Source organism: Alternaria dauci, chromosome 2 (genome assembly GCF_042100115.1).
Source record: "Alternaria dauci strain A2016 chromosome 2, whole genome shotgun sequence".
NCBI classification, from domain to species: Eukaryota; Fungi; Ascomycota; class Dothideomycetes; order Pleosporales; family Pleosporaceae; genus Alternaria; species Alternaria dauci.
This window is the reverse complement of record NC_091273.1, coordinates 1,526,886-1,547,414: the sequence shown is the minus strand read 5'-3', so window position 1 is coordinate 1,547,414 and position 20,529 is coordinate 1,526,886. Positions and strand designations below refer to the sequence as shown.

The window sequence follows — 20,529 nt, the reverse complement described above, 5'->3', positions numbered from 1 at the left end:
ATAAGGCGTATAGTATTAAAGAAGGTATTTCTCTTTAGTAGTAAGCTTTAGGATAGAGTATTAAAGTAGAAGTTAAGAAATAGAAATTTAAAGAGCTAGTAGTTACTTAAATATTTCTATAGCCTTAAGTACTATAGTTATGAGCCTAGAGGCGAGCTACGAACTATAGTTATTAACTAAAAAACTCCTCTTCTGCTTTAACTCCTCTTCTCCCTAACGTCGCCGCGACTATCTAGAACCGCTTAAAGTTTAGGGCTTTAGTTTTAACCTATCTATTATTAAACTATATATAGCTGTATACAGTAAAAATAGGTGTTTAGGAAACACACCTTTACCGCGATTTATCACAGTGTCTTTTAATAGTGTTGTGCTTACGTCTTTTACTAGCACGTTTATCATTTAAATAAGTATTTAGGAAATATACCTTTACTATAATTTATTATAGTATCTTCTAATAGTATTATACTTATGTCTTTTACTAGCACGTTTATTATTTAAATTAATCTAAAGCTTTTATATTTTATAGAGCTTCTACTAGTTTAAGTGTTACTTAGTAGTATCTATTATAAGTAATAGGAAGGATTCTCTCCTTAATAAAGACTAAGGGTTAAAGGCTAACTAGTATTTATATTAGAAGGTAATAATTAGCGCCTTATACTAATTATATAACTAATATCTTACTAAGACTAAATATCTTAAGATACTAGGTCCTTACTAAGTACTAGTAATGTTAGAGATATTAAAAGCTAAGTAAGAGGATAGGACTTACGGTAATAAGTCTAAGAATATATTAGATCTTATTATTATACTTATTATAGTTAACTTAAATAGTTTATCTCTTATATAGATTATTAACTAGTTATTCTATTACTTATAGAATAGGTTTTATCTTTTAATTATTAGTTAACTTTAATAACTCTTTTCTATATAAATTGCTAGACAACTACCTTACAGATTACTACTTCTAGCTACCTCGCCTTAGTACGGACTAAGCTTTGAGAAGTATAGCCTAACCCTATGTAACATTCTGTAGTTTCTTACGAATCTCTTGATGTTTCTTAAGCTAAAAACTGTTTTTAACTTATTTTGGATCTTAGAATCCTTGCAGAACAACCTTTCCCTGCAAAAGAGACAGAGTAACCAGCTTCTCACGATCTCTATCAGATAATGACTCTTTAGCCTGACCCGTTGTATTGTGTACAATTAACCCTCCCCCGTAAAGATGGCTGAATTCAACTTTTGCATCCCATGAATACAATGGGGATCGCTCGCGGAAGCAGTACGGCTCACCATTCTTGAGCCCGAGATCATGGGTTTCCCGCAGGACTCCTGCGTGTGCTGTTGTAAATCTCCCATGCACGTCTACGGCTACTGCACAATGCCAAGGTGTCATGGACAAGGAGTCGGGCTGAGGTATTAGCGGCATCGATATCTTCGTTAGACCGGTCGAGGGATGGATAGACAAACGCACACAATCGGGGTATTTCTCCCGGATGAGCGCTGCAAATGCCTAGAGTTCTGTGTCAGCATATAGTGCCTCGATTGAATTGGGGAGTGACATACCACGCCACGAGCAATCATTGATTTCGCCGTCTCGTGTACCAAGGTCCTCCACTTCCTTCCGCTGGCTATATTTTGTTTGAAGGGGCTGAAGGCAAGGTCCTTCTTCAAAAACTTGGCATATCCGTCATAGGTCGACTTGTAGTCCGGGTCGTTCTTGATGCAATAAGTTGCATCAAAGTCAGAATCGCCGTACCTGGACATTAGTTCCACTCGTGAAGGTTCGAGCAAACTAAAATACTGTTCTTTGGAGATGTGTTCGTCCGTGTGTAAACCCAACAGATTCATGATGCGGACAAACTCGATGCGATCGTAGCCTTTCTCTGTTACCATCTTACGTAGTGTGGCTCCATATTCCCAAAGGTTTTCATTTGTCACACCTGTGAGATCTTTTTCATGGTTAGCAAGTGTCTTTCGGTTCGTAATCATGTACTGACCGTTATAGCAAGCTCCATCAGTTGCGATAATAACCACAATACCAGGCTTATAGATTTGACCAATCTGATTACAAAGGTCGTTCAATCTATCCAAAGCAAGTCCTTCGCCAAGATCAGGGCTGGTTCCCAGAACTTTGTCTTGGGTATTGATGCTTTTGGCCGGGAAGGCCGGCAACACCATGGGGATATATTGACTTTTGGAGACGTGATGGCGAACCCTTGGCGAGAAGACCTCCCTTCCCATGAAAACGTCATTGCCGTGCTGTTGGAGGCTGAATCGCTCTAGGATATCCATGATTGCAGTGACTATCCCGTCGACCTGCACATCCTGCTGATTTGGCACTTCTCCAGTGCGGTCTGGTTGCCAATTATTAGGCCATCCATTATAGATGTCCTTCAACAAGTGATCGTTCGAGAGCGACGCGGGTTTGAGGCCGTGTCCGTGCTCGGCTACGAAAGTTGGTATGAAGGTCGGCTTTTCGGATGCGACGATACTGGCGGAAAGAGACATGTTCGAAGCACAAACAAGGATATGTGATAAGTGGATTTGATTGGAAAGTTAATGTGAATAGTGTTTCGGAGTATATATGTGCCAGATATAGCGTTAGTTATGGAAACATGAGCCTATTTAACAGACAGCTAAACAGCTACTAAGAATCTGTCTGTTCGTTTCCGCCCGAAGAAATCTCTATCTCAAATCAATCCTAGAAAAGGTAATATTCCGGTAAGACTGCAGCTGCATGCGGTCCCGACTCTCAATCGTCACATCTTCGTCCCCTAAAAGGCACAACTCCGGCGCGGCGTTAGCGACACGGACAATTTTAATTAATATACACTAGTTACCTTCCTTATGTACACAATATACAAGGTACAGAGATCTAGACTTACCATTTTGAAGGTAGTCTTACTTATACTTATTTCTATAACTCTAGAAAGTAGCTGTTCTCGTAAGGAAAGCGGCTCGGCACGCGCGCCAACACTGTATTTGTCATTCGTCCGTCAATAAGCCCGAATGCTGATACCAAATTTTACCTCCCGTTCACATTGGGGTGTCAGCCTTTGAACGCCTTCTTTATTGGCATCGTCAACTCAAACTTTCGTCTTGTCTCTGCAGGAACCCCCCCCCCTCCCCCCCCGGAAGCTTTTCACTACATTCGGAACTGCAAGCTAAGCCTGGAATTTAAAGTTCGTTGAGATCTCCCTAGATTACCCTTTCAGTCTGAACTGATCAGCCTGGTCCAGCTGCAGTGGATCGCACGCAATATACAACGATGGGTAGCCATCTATCTCCTCACGAACAGGCCGGGGTTGTCCTCGAGCCTTCAGGTACTGAGAGGCAAGAATCCCGTTCTCTGGGGAATCCAAGGTTACCAGACATAGGTCATGCACAAGACGATATTCCTGATGGAGGTCTTTCGGCGTGGACGCAAGTCATCATGGGCCACTTGGTTATCTTCAACTGCTGGGGATATATTACATCGTGAGTTACACCGGCGGCGGAAACGTCACTACCGATGGTAGTCGGCTCTAACACTACATTCAGTTTCGGCTTGTTTCAGCAATACTACGTTGAACAACTGGGGAGATCATCATCAGATATCGCTTGGATAGGCGGCATGCAGATGTTTCTACTCAACTTCGTCGGCGTGTTCTCCGGGAGGACTGTTGATATGGGATATCTCAGACATTGCCTCGTTCTCGGCTGCATACTGCAGGTGCTAGGGGCATTCATGACAGCTATCTCGACAGAGTACTGGCAGTTGTTTCTTTCACAAGGCCTCTGCAGTGGCCTTGGACACGGCTTTTTGTTCGCGCCGATCGTTTCCATCCTCCCGACATATTTCAAGAGACATAGAGCGCTGGCCGTTTCTCTAGCTACCTGTGGCTCTTCCACGGGTGGTATGATTTTCCCACTCATTGCCTACTTTTGTCTTCATCGTCACGGCTTCCGATGGACGGTCTTCATTATGGCTTTCGTTATAACGTTCAATGCTGCGACCATCCTCGCCTTTACGAAGACACGTGTTCCAGTCCGCAAACCGCGGTCGTTTTTCGATGCAAGAGCACTCAAGGAAGGTTCCTTCAACCTGTTCGTCATTGGCTCATTCCTGTCCCTGTGGGGATTGTATTTCGCTTACTTTTACGTGAGTCTTTTTTGCCTTCTGTCATGGCAGCCGATGCACGCCTATTTACTAATGAGACTAGATTGGCACATTCGGACGTACAGTACTCGAATTCTCGCAGACCCAGTCACTACTTTCCATCGTTGTAGTGAACGGTGTCGGTTTGTTCGGTCGGGTCATCCCAGCGCTCTTGGCGGATAGATACTTTGGGATACTGAACACACTGATTCCTGCGGCTGGTGTCAGTGGAATTTTACTGTTTGGTTGGATAGGTGTATCATCCATTGAGGGACAGTTCGCATGGGCTGTCATCTATGGTATTGCAGCGAATGCGACCCAGAGCCTGTTCCCAGCTGCAGTCAGTGACTTGTCGACGGATCCTACAAGGGTAGGCACCAAGGTCGGTATGGTTTTCGGCTTCGTGAGCATCGCGTGTCTCACTGGGCCACCCATTGGCGGTCAACTCGTCGCGCTCAATAACGGAAGCTTTCTCTATGCTCAGTTGTTTGCAGGGTTCACGCTATTGGCAGGTTGTTTGGCCTACGTATCAGTTGCCATAAACAGGTCAAGGGCAAAATTGAGCTAGTTTGGAGGACTATAGAGATCTGCAAAGGGATCTTTGGTTGGATCTGTCACACGGGTGTACTCCATCCTGTTCGCGATTTCCTTCGCTATCTTGGAACCGTAGACCTTCTCCATCCATGCAAATGTCACGTCAATTCCAGCGCTGATGCCTGAGGAGGTCCAGATGTTTCCGTCTTGTACCCAACGAGCTTTGTGTATCCAGTTCACTTCCCGTCTCAAGGCAATCGTAGCATCCCAAGAAAGCTTGTTTGTGGTTGCCCTCTTTCCATCTAGAACTCCAGCGCGGGCTGCGAGTCCAGAGCCTGTACAGACGGTTATCAGGTACTGAAGTGAAGGGTATGCCTTCTTGATAAAATCCACGGTACCCGTTATATCCGATGCACGTGTCCCCTGACCGCCAGGTACTATGAGAACATCAAGCGCTGGCGCGGTTTCGAAAGTGTGAGTTGGCAATATTAGCTGCTCAAAATTTGATTCTACAGGTTGTTTGGCGTGCAGCTTTGTTGAGACGGGTTCCATGGATGCGGCAATGATGTGTAGGTTCATCCGTTTTGTACGAGAGAGCACATTGAGCGCGTCAAGGGGTCCAAACACATCAAGTGCCTGGAAAGCAGGAAACAAAACGATGCCAAAGTTTACAGGCTTGTCTTCGATTATGTCAGAAGAAATTTGTGCTTAGTGGAAGACTTTTCCTTACTGTCCGTGTTTTGTTGAGCCATTTTCGGCGCCTGTCCTTCAGTAAAGCATCCAGCGTTTTGTGATGAAGTCGAATTCAAAGGCTTGAGACGAGAAATAACCGAAATCGGGCGGGGTTGGCGATCGGCTTTGGCAGACAAGCGAGAATTGAGCCTGACCTTTACAGCCCTGTTCAATCTTCTCGTGTTTGCGAAATCAGGTCTAGAAAGAACATCGTAAATGAATTTTATGATCATCTTTATCCCTGCTCCAGATTCATGGGAAGAATCCGAGGGTCGCTCGTGCAGAGGTGACATGTCATCCGGCCATGAGAAAAATAGGGGCGGCCATACTAGCGCGTAGGTAAACCCACTAAACAGGGGTATAGAGGTAGCAGAGCTTAGCGTCAGCAACGCTCGTAATAGGTCTATGCTTTTGGCTTCAGCCTTTGCAGAGTTTTTTTGCTGTTACAGCACGTTTAGAGACTTTTTTTGAGATAAAGCGCTAACTAGGTGACCGCGGGCTTATACCTATATTTAGCACCGCTAGGACGCACGTAGTGTGTCACAAACGCCGGACACTAAAGATATATAATAGTAGTAAGTTACTAAGACCTAGAATTTAGGTACGTGTTATATCTAGCGCCTTAGATTTAACGTAATATATCTTATTTTAACGCTAAGGCTTTTATTAGCGTATATAGCTAACTTAGAGTCTTTATAGTAGTTATACACCTACTAGAGATAAGACGGAACCTTCTAATATATATACTATCCTCTACTATCTTCTACTATCTTTTACTATCCTTTACTATAGCTACCCTTTATAACTACTACTACCTCTACTACTACTACCTCTACTACTACTACCTCTACTACTACTACCTCTACTACTACTACCTCTACTACTACTACCTCTACTACTACTACCTCTACTACTACTACCTCTACTACTACTACCTCTACTACTACTACCTCTACTACTACTACCTCTACTACTTATTCTTAAGAATAACTAACTAGTTACCTATAATATAACTATTATTATTTAGTAATTAGTTTTAATTAGAAGAATATTAGTATTAGTACTATTTATACCTTATTCTCTTATCTTTATAATATCTCTTTAAATTCCCTCTCTCTAAGCCTAGGATACTACTCCTCTAATACTTATTTAATATCCTTTATCTACTAGTATAACTAGTTCTTAGTTTCTTAACTAAAAGTACCTTATTTAAGAATAATAAGGTAGCTAAATATAAGGAGCTTATAGCTATAGTAGCTATCTATATAAGCTATATATACTAGCTCCTCTCCCTTCCTCCTTATCTATATCCTCCTCTACCTAATAGCTACCTATATAATAATATTACTAATAATTTTTTTATTTTCTGTAAGTAGGGGGGTATTAATAAAATAAAACTTTAAAAAAGTAAAAAGTAGCTATCCCTCTACTTATTAGTTATAAAAGTTAATAAAAAAGATAAAGTAATAATATAATTTAAATATAGGACTAATTAGTATTTTATAGTAAAGCTCTAACATCTATATATAAAAACTAAAGTTAAAAAAAAGGTACTTATTAAACCTTAAGAGGATATAATAGGGATTACTAGCTATTAGCTAGTAATCCCTATTATAATATATTATAAAGGGGAGAGAGGATATAGTATATTTACTATAACTAAGAAGAGGTTATATAAAAGCCTAGCTACTTTTAACCTTTATACTAAAATTAACTTTAAGTATCTTACTATATATAACTAAATTAAATTATTTATTAATATATATATCCCTTAAGTTAACTTATTATAGCTATTTAGCTAGGCCAGTATACTTTCTTTAGTAAAGAGCCCTAAACTTATTGAATTTAAATAATATAAGCTATACTACTCTATATACCTTAGAGTTAAATCTAGTAGTTAATAAAGAGCTAGAAGAGTAAATACCTTAAATACTCTAAATCCTTAGTAATAGTAAATCTATTAGCTAATAGCTTATTAATAAGTTTAAAGCTAGTAGTATTATTATAAAAGTAACTTATAAATAGACTAGAATATAGTATCTAAAGAGGGTTATAAAGTATAAGGAGATTATCTATACTAATACTTACTACTTTATTAATCTCTTTATATTTAGCTACCTTACCTACCTAACCTTTAGTAAGTAAAGTAAAAAGACTAAGAGATAGCTATACTACTAAGCTATTAATATTAAAAGAGTATTTAAAGACTAGTATCCTAGGCTTAGAGAGAGGGAATTTAAAGAGATATTATAAGGATAAAAGAATAAGGCGTAGACTATACTACTATTAATATTCCTCTAACTAAAGCTAATTATTAAATAGTAGTAGTAACTATACTATAAGTAGCTAGTTAGTTATTCTTAAGAAGAGGTAGAGGTAGTAGTAGTAGTTATAAAAGGTAGCTATAAAGGGTAGCTATAAAGGTTATAAAGGGTAAATATAGTAAAGGATAGTAGAGGATAGTAGAAGATAGTAAGGGATAGTATATAAGTTAGAAGGTTACTATAAATTATCTTATCTCTAGTAAGTATATAATACTATTATATATCTTTAGTATCTAGTGTTTATAATATACTATATATACTAGTAGTACTAAATGTAATTATAAGCTTATAGTTACTTAGTTAGTACTTTATTTTAAAAAAAGTCTCTAAATATACTATAATAAAAAAAAGGTCTATAAAGGCTAAAGCTAATAGTTTTACTATATATAGCTATATATATTTAATAAGAAATAAGTTAAAGCTAAAGCCCTAACCTTTAAGTAGTTCTAAAAAGTTATAGTAATATTAAGGAGAAGAGGAGTTTAGAGAGAAGAGAAGTTTTTAAACTATAGTTTATAGCTTATATCTAGGCTTATAACTATAGTACTTAAGAATAAAGAAATATTTAAGTAACTTAAATTTTCTTCTCTTAACTCCTATACTTTAATATATCTAGTATATCTAGTAACTCTAGTAACTCTAGTATCTCTAATATAAAGGTTATTATATATAATATTATTATAAGTATAAAGCGCCTAGTTTTAGAGGGCCTAGTAACCCTCTTAGTAACTATAGTAGTAACTATTAAGTAGTATAGTAAGTATAAAGTTATTATTAAGATTAACCCTCTTAAAAGTAACCTTAAGTATAAGTTCTAGACTTATATTTAATCCCTTAGCCTATTATATAGGTTTACTAAAAAAGAATTTAACTATATACTTAGGGACTTAGTATTTATTACTAAGGTCCTCCTTATAAGTACTACTATTATACTAGCTAATAAAGGTATAAATAAAGCTAATAAGTTATTTACTCTTCTTTAGGATATATAAGTCTAGTGTATATATAATATATAGGTTACTAGTATTATAATAACTAATAAGTAGTATAGGTACTTAGAGGAGGTCTATAATAAGGACTTTAAGGACTAGCTACTATATATTATAGATATTATTAAGGAGCTAAGATAGGTATAGGTAGTAAATAATTAATTTAATAATATAGAAGGCTTAGGATATAACGCGATAGGATTTAGGTATATAATAGTAATAAGTATAGTATAATAGCTATAATAGCTATAGTAGTAATATATAAGGGTACTACTACTACTAATATATAGGCTTTATAGCTACTTATAGAGAATTATAATTATAATTATAACTATAACTATAACTATAACTATAACTATAATTACTATAACTACTATAATTACTATAATTACTATAATTACTATAATTACTATAATTACTATAATTACTATAATTACTATAATATAATAGAGCTTCTTAATCTCTAGGTAGTATTAATAGTAATTAAATTATATATAGTATAACTTAATTATATATAGTACGATTTAATTATATATAGTAGGATACTTAAAGTAAGTTAGTATTAGTATAAAGGTTAGAAGTAGCTAGGTTTTTATATAACCCTCTTTTAGTTATAGTAAATATACTATATCCTCCTCCCTTTATAATATATTATAATTATATTACTAGCTAATACTAGTAATCCCTATTAGACCTCTACTAAGGTTTCTAATAGGTGTCTTTTTTAGTTACCTTTAGTAAATTTTTTTAACTTTAGTTTTTATATATAGACGTTAGAGCTTTAATACTATAAAACACTAATTAGTCTAGCGTTTAAATCGCGTTATTACTTTATCTTTTTTTATTAACTTTTATAACTAATAAGTAGAGGGATAGCTACTTTTTACTTTTTTAAAGTTTTATTTTGATGATATCCCCCCACTTGCAGAAAACAAAAAAAATCAAAATTATAGGTCTATGCTTAACTAACCTATCTTTTTCATTTCCCCGTTGACCAGTTTATACGCCGTGATTCATTTCCGACATCTGACTGACTAGCCTGAAGGAGAACTAATTGAACGAAGCACAAAGCAGGGGTTTGGGGGGTTTGGGCAACGATTAAATAAGTAAAGTGATAGATACACAGCTTCACGTTCTTCACAAATCTTTTGCGCCTCAAGAATGGCTTTTTCATTCGCAATTTGTTGGACATTTCTATTGCCTGCTGCCTTGTCACTCCAGCAAGGTCCACACGTCACTAGTGTCACCGCACGTCTTGACGACATCGATTATTGGATCCCCCCAGATGCAGTTGGGTCTCTCCTAGATGATTCTAAAACTCCACTTCTCGGAGCAAAGCACTTTGCTACCGGATCTTTTGCGGCGTTGACCGTGATTTCTACCGAGTCAGGTGACTTTTCAGAGGCCGGCCTAGAGCGAGACTTCATCCGTTTCAGGACGATTGATGATGTGTGGAGCGAAGGGTTCGCAAACGGTATGCTTCCCTGAAGCTATGGGTTTCAATCCGTGTTGCGTACTGATGATTACCTAGTGGTGTACCTTCAAGCAACAAAGAGTATGAATGGAAGTTCTCAAGCTGCTTCTGAACAATCTGAGGGCAAAAGAATTGTTCTTTTCCCTTCAAAAATGCTGAATGAGACCCTTCCCGAAGGCCCCTATTTCCTGTCATCTCAAGGTAGCATTCACCGGGCATATCGGCTTTTTTCCGATCATCAAGAGTCCTTTATCGAGTCTATGTACACCGACCCTACTGGCAAGCATTCGGTTCTTCCGGCGCATATACCGGGACATGGTCTTACGATCGCAGTCCCATCTCGGCTTTACTACAGACCAACAGCGATGAAACCACTTGACGGCATGCGTCTGGGCGTCAAGGACATCTTTGACATATCCGGCATCAAGACTGGCAATGGAAATCGAGCTTGGTACAACTTGTATCCCCCTAGCAATACAACAGCACCGTCAGTTCAAAGACTGCTCGACGCAGGGGCGATTATAGTAGGCAAACAAAAGACTGCTCAGTTTGCTAATGGAGAATACGCAACGGCAGACTGGGTTGACTACCACTCGCCCTTCAATCCGCGTGGGGACGGCTATCAAGATCCAAACTTTTCGTCCGCAGGAGCTGGGTCGAGTGTGGCCTCGTATCGATGGCTTGATTTTGCATTAGGGTCGGATACAGGTGGGAGCATTCGCGGTCCGGCTCGGGTAAACGGCGTATATGGCTTACGGCCGTCACACGGCGCTGCGCCGTTACAATTCACGCTACCACTAGCTCCGGAGCTGGATACTGCCGCGCTGATTGCAAGGGATCCATTCCTTCTTCACGATGCCGCTGCTGCACTCTACGCGCTCCCTCGCAACAGATCTCATGACTCTCTTCCCACTCAGTTGCTGATTGAAAGTTACCCGGCAGTTAACTTGACGAACGAGACAATTGCGGTTCTCGACCAATTCTGGCATGGTTTGAGAGGTGTGCTTGGCAACGGGACGACCGATTGGTTCAACATAACTACAACCTGGCAGGAGACCCGACCGCCGTCGGCACCAGAAGATCTAGGGTCGTTGATGAACAATACCTACACCACCATCGTAAGCCAGCGTCAGGCAGAACTGGTGCGCGATCCCTTTTACACCGACTATCGACTCCTCCATGATGGAAGGTTACCCGCTGTTAACCCTGTTCCCTTAGTGCGCTGGGCATTCGGAGATGCGCAGCCACCAGCGGCCTGGACCAATGCGCTAAGGAACAAGACCGTTTTCATGGACTGGTTCCATCAGAACGTCCTCAAGGAAGATGACGAGACTTGTACTTCCGCGGTCTTGGCCTACTTTACTCCATTAAGCGTGCAATACAGAAGCACGTACAGAAACCCACCTACACCGCCCTCGGGCTTTGCAACCCAATATTGGAGTGTCATGGGAGAAACTCCTGATATAACTATCCCGAGTAAGTAGAGTTTATGCACTGAGCTAGTCAGTCTAGACCATTGTACTAACGAGCACGACACAGTCGGTCAGATGTCGTATTACTCCACGATAACAAATCACGTAGAATATTTGCCTATATCGATAAACCTGATGGTCGCCAAAGGATGCGATTCCGTTCTGTTGAACTTGGTCACCAAGCTTTATCAGAGAGGCGTACTAAGAGCTTCAGCAGCCGGAGCAAGTAGTGTAGATGGCGGGGAAATACTGCAAAAGAAATAGGCGGTCGGGACAAGTAGCTGCATATTTTGGCATACTTTATTAATTGGTGCATCAAATGATGAACCAGTAGAGCAAGGCTGGAGTTTCCTACTGAATTTGAAACCCACGCACTTCCACACTCCCAAACCTCAAAGCTAGGTTAGCAAGTTTTAGCTTGAATTCTGCATTTAGTTCCGCTTTCTCTGGTGAGATGTTTTCTACAACTATTTTGCCTCCGTAAGTATGATGTAGTCTGATGTGTTCTGGCCAATTAAAGTCGTCATGTCTTTCACGTATTAAAAAGGGTCTTCCATGTTTTTCAATGACCTCGAAGTTCTTGTTGTCTCGATAGTCCTTTGAATGAGCAGCCAGGTACCGCCCTTGAGCGGTAACCACAACACAGCAGTGCCAGGGCTGGAACCCAAAGCCCTCAGGCTGTGGTATCAAGGGTATGGGTATCTTGGCTTCTCCAGTTGATCGATGAATGGAAAGCCTAATGTGATTCGGAAAAGCCGCTTCTAAAGCTCCTTCATAAGCCTAGGAAAAGTGATTTTAGACAAAAAAATTGGATAACACTCGAGCAGACGGACTTACGAGCAAGCGCTCAGTCATTCTGATTGCGACCTTCTGGGTCTCCTTGGTGTACCTCTCCCTGTCATCTCTGATCTGTGGATCAAGATCCGGACCCCATCGCAAGTCCTCATCGGCAAGCTTAACATAACCCTGGTAGGTCAGATTTGTGTCTTTGTGGGTTTCGATCTTTTCCTTGATCTGCGCGTCTTTCGGCAGGAACCTCGCTTCCATCTCGGTTCGGCATGTATTAGCTAGTGCTAGATGTTCGTCCTTGGACAGGCTGTCGCCATCTGCTAGTCCAAGTACATCGGCTAAACGCCTAAATCGAATGCATGTAAAGCCTTTGTCGGCGGCAATCTTGCGCAGCCGGACACCATAATCGTAGTAATCAGAGCCAGGTATGCAGAGTAAATCTGGATGGTTGGTATCAGCGAGGCGGTGTCAGTCTTGACCAAGCATAGCTTACCATTGTAGACCGGGCCATCAGATACCATTGTAAGTTCTGCGCCAAAGGGATGCACCTTTGTCAATTCATCGCAGAGATGGTTGAGCCTGGACAAACCCAACTCTTCTCCAAAATCAGGGTGCTTTGTGTCCAAGACCTTGTCTGCACAAGAATTTTTGAAAGGGGCAGCAGGCAGGAGCAAGGGGATTGGACTTTTGGATGCAAAACTGAGTTGGATCTTTGAAATGACAGCCGTACTATAGCCACGTGCCTCGTTTGGCTGGTTCCGTTCTTCAAGACGAGAGAAGCGACGAAAAATAGCGAGAATCGCGTCAACCTGCAATGAATTGTTGCTAGCCATTTGTAATAAAAGATTGTGGACAAATTAGGCTGAATGAAGTAGGCTGGAAGGTTGTTGAGAGAACAGGGGACCTAAACTAAGAAAGTAGGGCATGTCGCGGAGTATAAACAGATCGATATACCCCGACTGGCCGAGTTTTGTGCCGAACGGGCGTACGTGGCAACCTTGGCGGTAGCAACACCCTACCGTGTCCGTGCACGCAATGAGCTGGGTCATGCAATAAGCTATCCCACAATATTAGGATCCTAAAAAAATAAGGTTATATAGCTAAAGTAAATTATAATAAAATTATAATAACTTAGTATTATACTAATTATATACCTATAAATAATTTAGCTTACTTATTGCGAAGCGAGCTTGCGAGCGAAGCAATATGTATATAGTTTAAAAATTAAAACTATAAATAGGGGTCCTTTATTTTATCTAGTATAAATTTCCCCTTTTAGCGTCCTAATATTCTACTAAAAATTAATCTTTTTTTAGCCTACATACTAAGCTAATACTAACTAATACCTACTTACCCCCTTTCTAGCCTAGTTACTACGTTACTTTCTTACTCTAAACTATAACTATTTATATACCTATTTTACTTATTATACCTCTTATAATACTACTACCTAAGTACTATAAGTATAGTAAAGTACTAAGTACTATAATAGACGCGTTTTAGTCTAGGAAATAAAAGTAAAACTATATTACTTACTTTCTACCTACGCGTATATACTAATATAATAATATATATATAACTTTAAAGTATTAGAGCCTTATAATATATACCTTAACTTCTACCTCTAATAGTAAATCTAGAAATTATATTACTTATACCTATCTACTTAAACCCTCTATTATTATTGCTTTATACCTAAACGCTTCTACCTATACCTCCTCTACTTTTATTTACTATAACTATATCTATATCCTATCTTAATTTAATACTATAGCTTAATAGTATATTTAGAAGTATAATATCTTTACTATTAGTTTACTCTATAGTAGCTAGTATAGGTAGTTTAAGATATACGCCTATACTATCTACGCCTATAAGGTCTTTACCTAGTAATATAAGCTTATCTTATAGTACTACTTCTATCTTTATATCTTAGCTAGATTTAGAAATATAAGAGTATAATAATAAAAGTAGTATTAGTAAAGGTATTAGCTAGGGTATTAGTCTTACTAAATTTAAATTAGTAGAACGCCTTATATATAATATACCTTAAATACTACTACCTATAAACCTAGAAGACCTAGTATTCCTAGAAACTAATACTCTAATAGACTCTAAGAAGGTCTTAGTTACTAAGTTTTATTATAAAATTATAAAGATTTATCTTAAGATATATAATACTTATAACTATATATAGTTTAGGATAGATATTTTTAACTATAAATATTTAGCTTATTTAGAAGATTATATAAAGTACTCTAGTATAAATAGGCTTATACTACTTTTTAGTTAACTTAATAATATTAATCCTAGGCCTATACTACCTAAGTTACCTACTCTAACTTATATTAAGGAGATACTTCTTATATATATCTATATCTTTATAAAGGTCTACTAGTATTATAGTCTTTAATATAAGTACTATAGCTATATATATAACTTTATAGTTAATACTATAAAGGTCTTTAATTAACTACCTCTTCTTCTATCTTATCTTAATATTATTATTCTAAAACCTTTACCTTTAGTAGAGGATAATCTTAATATAGTTAATTAGTAATTCTAGAAGGACTATAAAGTCTAAAGTATAGTTATTATATAGTAGAAATACTTTCTAAAGGATAACTATCCTAGTTACTCTAATATTATTATTAATAAGTTTACGCTTAATACTCTCCCTATTAATAATTATATTAATAACTAGCTTATAACTATTATCTAAGATCCTACTACCTAAGTTAACTAGACTATGTAATCTTCTTCTATATTACTAATAAGTAACTAATATAATATAATAGAAAGGTCTATATAAAAGTATAATTCTAGTCCTATAAGTAGCTATAAGGCTTCTATATAAGATAAAGTTAATAAAGATAGGGATCTTCTACTTAAAGTTATAGTAATTCCTAATATTATAGCTAATATTAGTAAGTTTAAAGTACTATAAGAGTAAATATAGTCTAATACTTAGGATATATTTTTATCTATAGGATCTATTTAATATATACTAATATTAGAGTTTAATAGTAAGGAAAAGTATTTATCTCTTACCTTCTTATCCTTATACCTAACTAAGTAGGTAGACTTTATATAGCCTTAACTATAGGAGATTAGCTATACCTTATATATTAAGCTTATAATCTACTATTAAGATAGAAGGTTTACTTACTACTTACGTTTCTAGTATACTATATTTAATACTTTAATATACTACTAGTTAAGGGATAAGATAAACTTTTTTATAAAGTATTAAGCTAGTAGTAACTAAATATTATTAGAAGATATCTAAGTAGCTTTTAATAGTAATAATAGAGGCTAGCGCCTTATAAACTTTATTATCTACTAGTTAGTAATAGTTTATAAGACTAGAGCCTTCTAGAATACTAAAGGAAATAAATTAGAAGTAATAGTAAGTAACTAATACTAACTAATACTAACCTAATACTATTACTAATATATACTAATAGTATATAAGTCTACTAGTTAAAGGCTTTATATCTCTTTATTATACTCTCTACTATAGACTACTATTAGAATAACCTATTACGCTTTATACCCTAATATAAAGAGTAGAAGATAGTAATATCTATAAGATAAGCCTATCTAGTATAAGACTATATATAAGATAATCCTTATATTATTACTTATTACTTCTATTAGTAGTTTAAGTTATTTAAGAAGTATATTATTATTCTTAAGTTTAAGGTTACTAACTCTTAGGATTACTATAAGTAGTAGGCCTATAGTAGTACTTATAGTTATAGCCTCTACTATTATAATAGTATTCTTAACTTAGATAAAGAACTTAGTCCTAATAGTTCTACGTTTAGTATTACCTATACTATAAGGTTCTAGGGGTACTATATTTTAGCTATATACTTAGACCCTAATCTATAGTCTTTACTTAATAAAAGGTTAGTCCTTATACTACTATTTAAGGAAATAAAGTAGATATTTAGAGAGTTATTATCTATCCTTACCTACTACTATAAGTACTTTTACTTTATATTATACTATCTCTATAAAGATAAAACTACTAGTATAGAAGTCTACTACTTTAATATACTTTAGTCTATCTACTTAGAGCCTACTTTTAAATAACTACTAACTAAATTATTTTTATACTTCTATACTATATATAATTATCCTTACCTTAATACTTATATATAACTATTACTATTAGCTTAGTAAGCTAATACTAATATCTAAGTTTATATAAGTATAGCTAAGGTTATATAGTATATAGGTATTTATACTATAAAAGGTAAAGTCTAGTCTTAATCCTTTAAAGATATTACCCTCTAAGTCTTACTTTACGTTAAGCTAAATTATTCTCTACTTTCTTTTATATTACGTATTATAAATAAGTTAATTAGTAAGTAGGATTATAGCGCTTAGGAGGTTATATATATACTATTTAGTTTACTATTAGTATATTACTCTTATACTATTATTAATATTAACTACTACTTAGAAGATACTTAGTTAACTTTATAAACTATCTATAAGAGTAATATAGAGAATCTAAACCTAAACTTAGAGAATATACTAACTATTATATAAGGTATATCTCTCTATATAAAGTATAAAGGTTAGCTAAGCTATATAGAGGATATATATTATTTAGATTTCTTACTATACTTTATATATATTAGTAAAGATTATAAGTGCTAACTAAGAGCTAAGCCTTATATACTAAACTATATACTATAGTATAGCGCTATTATAGAGCTAGAAGAGTTTACTTAAGTAAAGTTAATATTATATTATTTATTTTAATATATCTAGGATATCTAGATCTTATATAGCTAGGTATTTAACTCTTATATAGCTACCTACTAGGCTTACTATATTATAAGTAATAAAGGTTAGATCCTCCTTATATAAGGGAAGCTATAGATAAAGGAAGAAAGGCTAAGTATAAGGTGTACTAAGTTATATAATATACTATTACACTAAGATCTAATATCTAGGATAGTAGAGTACTTTAGGATAGTAGCACTATTATAACTATCTATAGTAGAAGGGATAGAAGGGATAGTAGGACCTAAAGGTAATAGGTATAAGAATATATTAGATCTTATTATTATACTTATTATAGTTAACTTAAATAGTTTATCTCTTATATAGATTATTAACTAGTTATTCTATTATTTATAGAATTAGTATTATTTATCTCTTAGTTATAATAATAACTCTTTTCTACCTAATTATTCTATACGCTACCTTATAGACTATTACCTAAGCCTATCTCGCCTTAGTATAGACTAAGCTTAGAGAAGTATAGTAAACCCCTATATAATATACTAGGAAGAATATAAATTTAAGGAAAAGGACTTATATACTAATCCTAATCTTAGGGTTAAGGAAGAGGACTTTAATTTAGAGCTTATATAACCTTTAAATAAGTCCTCTTTTAATAAGCTAGTAGGTAGGAGACTAAGCTTAATAAAGAAATTAGTAGATAAGGATAGGATTAGTAAGTAACTTAGTAATAAAGTAAAGGACTAAGGTACTACTAAATATATAGACTCCTTTAGGCTTAATATATAAACCTATTAGCTAAATATAAAAAAGGACTACCTTATAGTAAGGCCTAATACTAGGCTTAATACTAGGCTTAATACTAAGACTAATACTAGGCCTAATACTAAGCCTAATACTAAACCTAATACCTTAGCTAGTACCTTATAAGAGAAGTAGTATATACTATATAATTTAGTTATTAATAACTTTTAGGCTACTCTTAATAGCTACCTACTAGTATAGTTATTAGTCTAGTTATATAGGTAAGGGGGTACTAAGAAGATATACTTAATTAAGTATATCTCTTATACTTTAGAGTACTTAGTTTTATTAGCTAAGCTAGAGTCCCTTATTATATACTACGCTCCTACTAGTATTACTACCTTCCTTATCTCTAGGTATACTATTAATATACTCTTCTAAATACCTATTATATTTATATATAGGTAGTTAGATCTACTTAATACTACTAAGTAATAGTATATCTAGGTAGTATTTAAATATATTTACTACCTTATTATTAATAAGAAGTTAATAGTTAGTCTACCTATACTTAGCTTTATCTATAGTTATTATAGTTAGATTTAGCTTAGCTAAGTATATATCCCTTTTACTAATCTTAATATTATTCTTTTAGGTAATTACTACTAGCTCTTACTTATAGGATATTAGGCGCTATATAACTACTCTTTAAAGAAAGATCCTATTAAAGTTTATAGCTAATACTTATATTATATATTTAAGAGGACTATTATCTTAGATACTATTATATATTAATAAGGTATAGTATAATTTTTTAATTTCTGTAAGTAGGGGGGTAATATTAAAATAAAACTTTAAAAAAGTAAAAAGTAGCTATCCCTCTACTTATTAGTTATAAAAGTTAATAAAAAAGATAAAGTAACAACGCGATTTAAACGCTAGACTAATTAGTGTTTTATAGTAGTAAAGCTCTAACGTCTATACATAAAAACTAAAGTTAAAAAAATTTACTAAAGGTAACTAAAAAAGATACCTATTAAACCTAAGTAGAGATCTAATAGGGATCACTAGTATTAGCTAGCGATACGATTATAATATATTATAAAGGGGAGGATATAGTATATTTACTATAACTAAGAAGGGTTATATAAAAGCCTAGCTGCTTCTAACCTTTATACTAATACTAACTTACTTTAAGTATCCTACTATATACAATTAAATCGCACTATATACGAATATATATATCCCTTAAGGTAACTTATTAGAGCTATATAGCTAGGCTAGTATACCCTCTCTAGTAAGGAGCCCCTTACCCTATTAAATATAAATAATATAAGCTATACTACTATATACTCTTAGGAGCTAAATCTAGTAGTTAGTAAGGAGCTAGAGGAGTAAATAACTCTAATACTCTAAATCTTTAGTAATAGTAAATCTATTAGCTAGTACCTTATTAAGAGGTCTAGGGTTAGTAATATTATTATAAAGGTAACCTATAAGAAGACTAGAATACAGTATCTAAAGAGGGTTATAAAGCGTAAAGAGATTATCTACGCTAACGCCTACTACCTTATTAATCTCCTTATATTTAGCTACCTTACCTACCTAACCTTTAGTAGGTAAGGTAAAGAGACTAAGAGATATCTATACTACTTAGCTATTAATATTAAAAGAGTGCTTAAAGACTAGTATCCTAGGCTTAAGGAGAGAGAATTTAAAGAGATACTATAAGGATAAGAGAATAAGGCGTAGGCTATACTACTATTAATATTCCTCTAACTAAAGCTAATTATTAAGTAGTAGTAGTAGCTACACTATAAGTAGCTAGTTAGTTATTCTTAGGAGGGGGTAGAGGTAGTAGTAGTAGAGGTAGTAGTAGTAGTAGTAGTTATAAAGGGTAGATATAGTAAAGGATAGTAGAGGATAGTAGAAGATAGTAGGGGATAGCGTATAAGTTAGAAGGTTATATCTTATCTCTAGTAGGCGTATAACTTACTACTATTATATATCTTTAGTATCTAGCGTTTATAATATACTACGTATATACTAGCTATACTAAATATAGGTATAAGCCTATAGTTACTTAGTTAGCGCTTTATCTTAAAAAAGTCTCTAAACGTACTATAATAATAAAAAAAAAGTCTATAAAGGCTAAAGCTAAATAAGGTGTAGTATAAGCCTAGTTTTATAATACTTTATAGTAACTTTAACTTAGCTATTCTACTTAGAATAATTAAGTATTATTTATAATATAATATAGGGTTAATCTCTTATATCCTAACTATACCTTATTCTAAGATACTATTTACTTATATAGCGACTATATTAATATATCCTATATTAACTATAAAAGTATATATAATTATAGTAGTCTAGTATTAGTTATATTAGCCTAATATAACTAAGCTATATAGGCCTCTATATCTATAAATAAAGCTAGTAATCTACTAAACTAACTCCCTTTATATATTTATATAAGAGTTTTATTAATAACTAATATCTAGACTAAATAAGAACTAGTTAATAGTACTACTAGTATTATTAATAATATTCTATAAGATACTAGTAT

At 35.1% G+C, this 20,529-nt stretch overlaps 4 protein-coding genes across 4 annotated transcripts; 2 read left to right on the top strand and 2 right to left on the bottom strand.

The window, feature by feature from the left end:
- Positions 1-1,362: 1,362 nt before the first annotated feature.
- Positions 1,363-2,508, bottom strand: ACET3X_002548 (uncharacterized protein; the record flags this gene model as incomplete). The annotated part of the gene is made up of 4 exons (XM_069449303.1): positions 1,363-1,368; positions 1,472-1,510; positions 1,564-1,949; positions 1,998-2,508. The coding sequence occupies 4 exons, from the start codon at positions 2,506-2,508 to the stop codon at positions 1,363-1,365; spliced, it is 942 nt and encodes a 313-aa protein (XP_069309095.1).
- A 622-nt stretch (positions 2,509-3,130) lies between these two features.
- On the top strand, positions 3,131-4,722 carry ACET3X_002547 (uncharacterized protein). The gene is made up of 4 exons (XM_069449302.1): positions 3,131-3,182; positions 3,240-3,477; positions 3,541-4,141; positions 4,203-4,722. The coding sequence occupies exons 2-4, from the start codon at positions 3,269-3,271 to the stop codon at positions 4,704-4,706; spliced, it is 1,314 nt and encodes a 437-aa protein (XP_069309094.1). The 5' UTR covers positions 3,131-3,182; positions 3,240-3,268; the 3' UTR covers positions 4,707-4,722.
- Positions 4,723-10,556: 5,834 nt separating this feature from the next.
- Positions 10,557-12,044, top strand: ACET3X_002546 (uncharacterized protein; the record flags this gene model as incomplete). Its single annotated transcript, XM_069449301.1, has 2 exons — positions 10,557-11,667; positions 11,731-12,044. The coding sequence occupies 2 exons, from the start codon at positions 10,557-10,559 to the stop codon at positions 11,925-11,927; spliced, it is 1,308 nt and encodes a 435-aa protein (XP_069309093.1). The 3' UTR covers positions 11,928-12,044.
- Positions 12,045-12,130: 86 nt separating this feature from the next.
- ACET3X_002545 (uncharacterized protein) lies at positions 12,131-12,973 on the bottom strand (the record flags this gene model as incomplete). Its single annotated transcript, XM_069449300.1, has 3 exons — positions 12,131-12,169; positions 12,501-12,892; positions 12,946-12,973. 3 exons carry the CDS (start codon positions 12,971-12,973, stop codon positions 12,131-12,133), a joined length of 459 nt encoding a protein of 152 aa, XP_069309092.1.
- Positions 12,974-20,529: the final 7,556 nt, after the last annotated feature.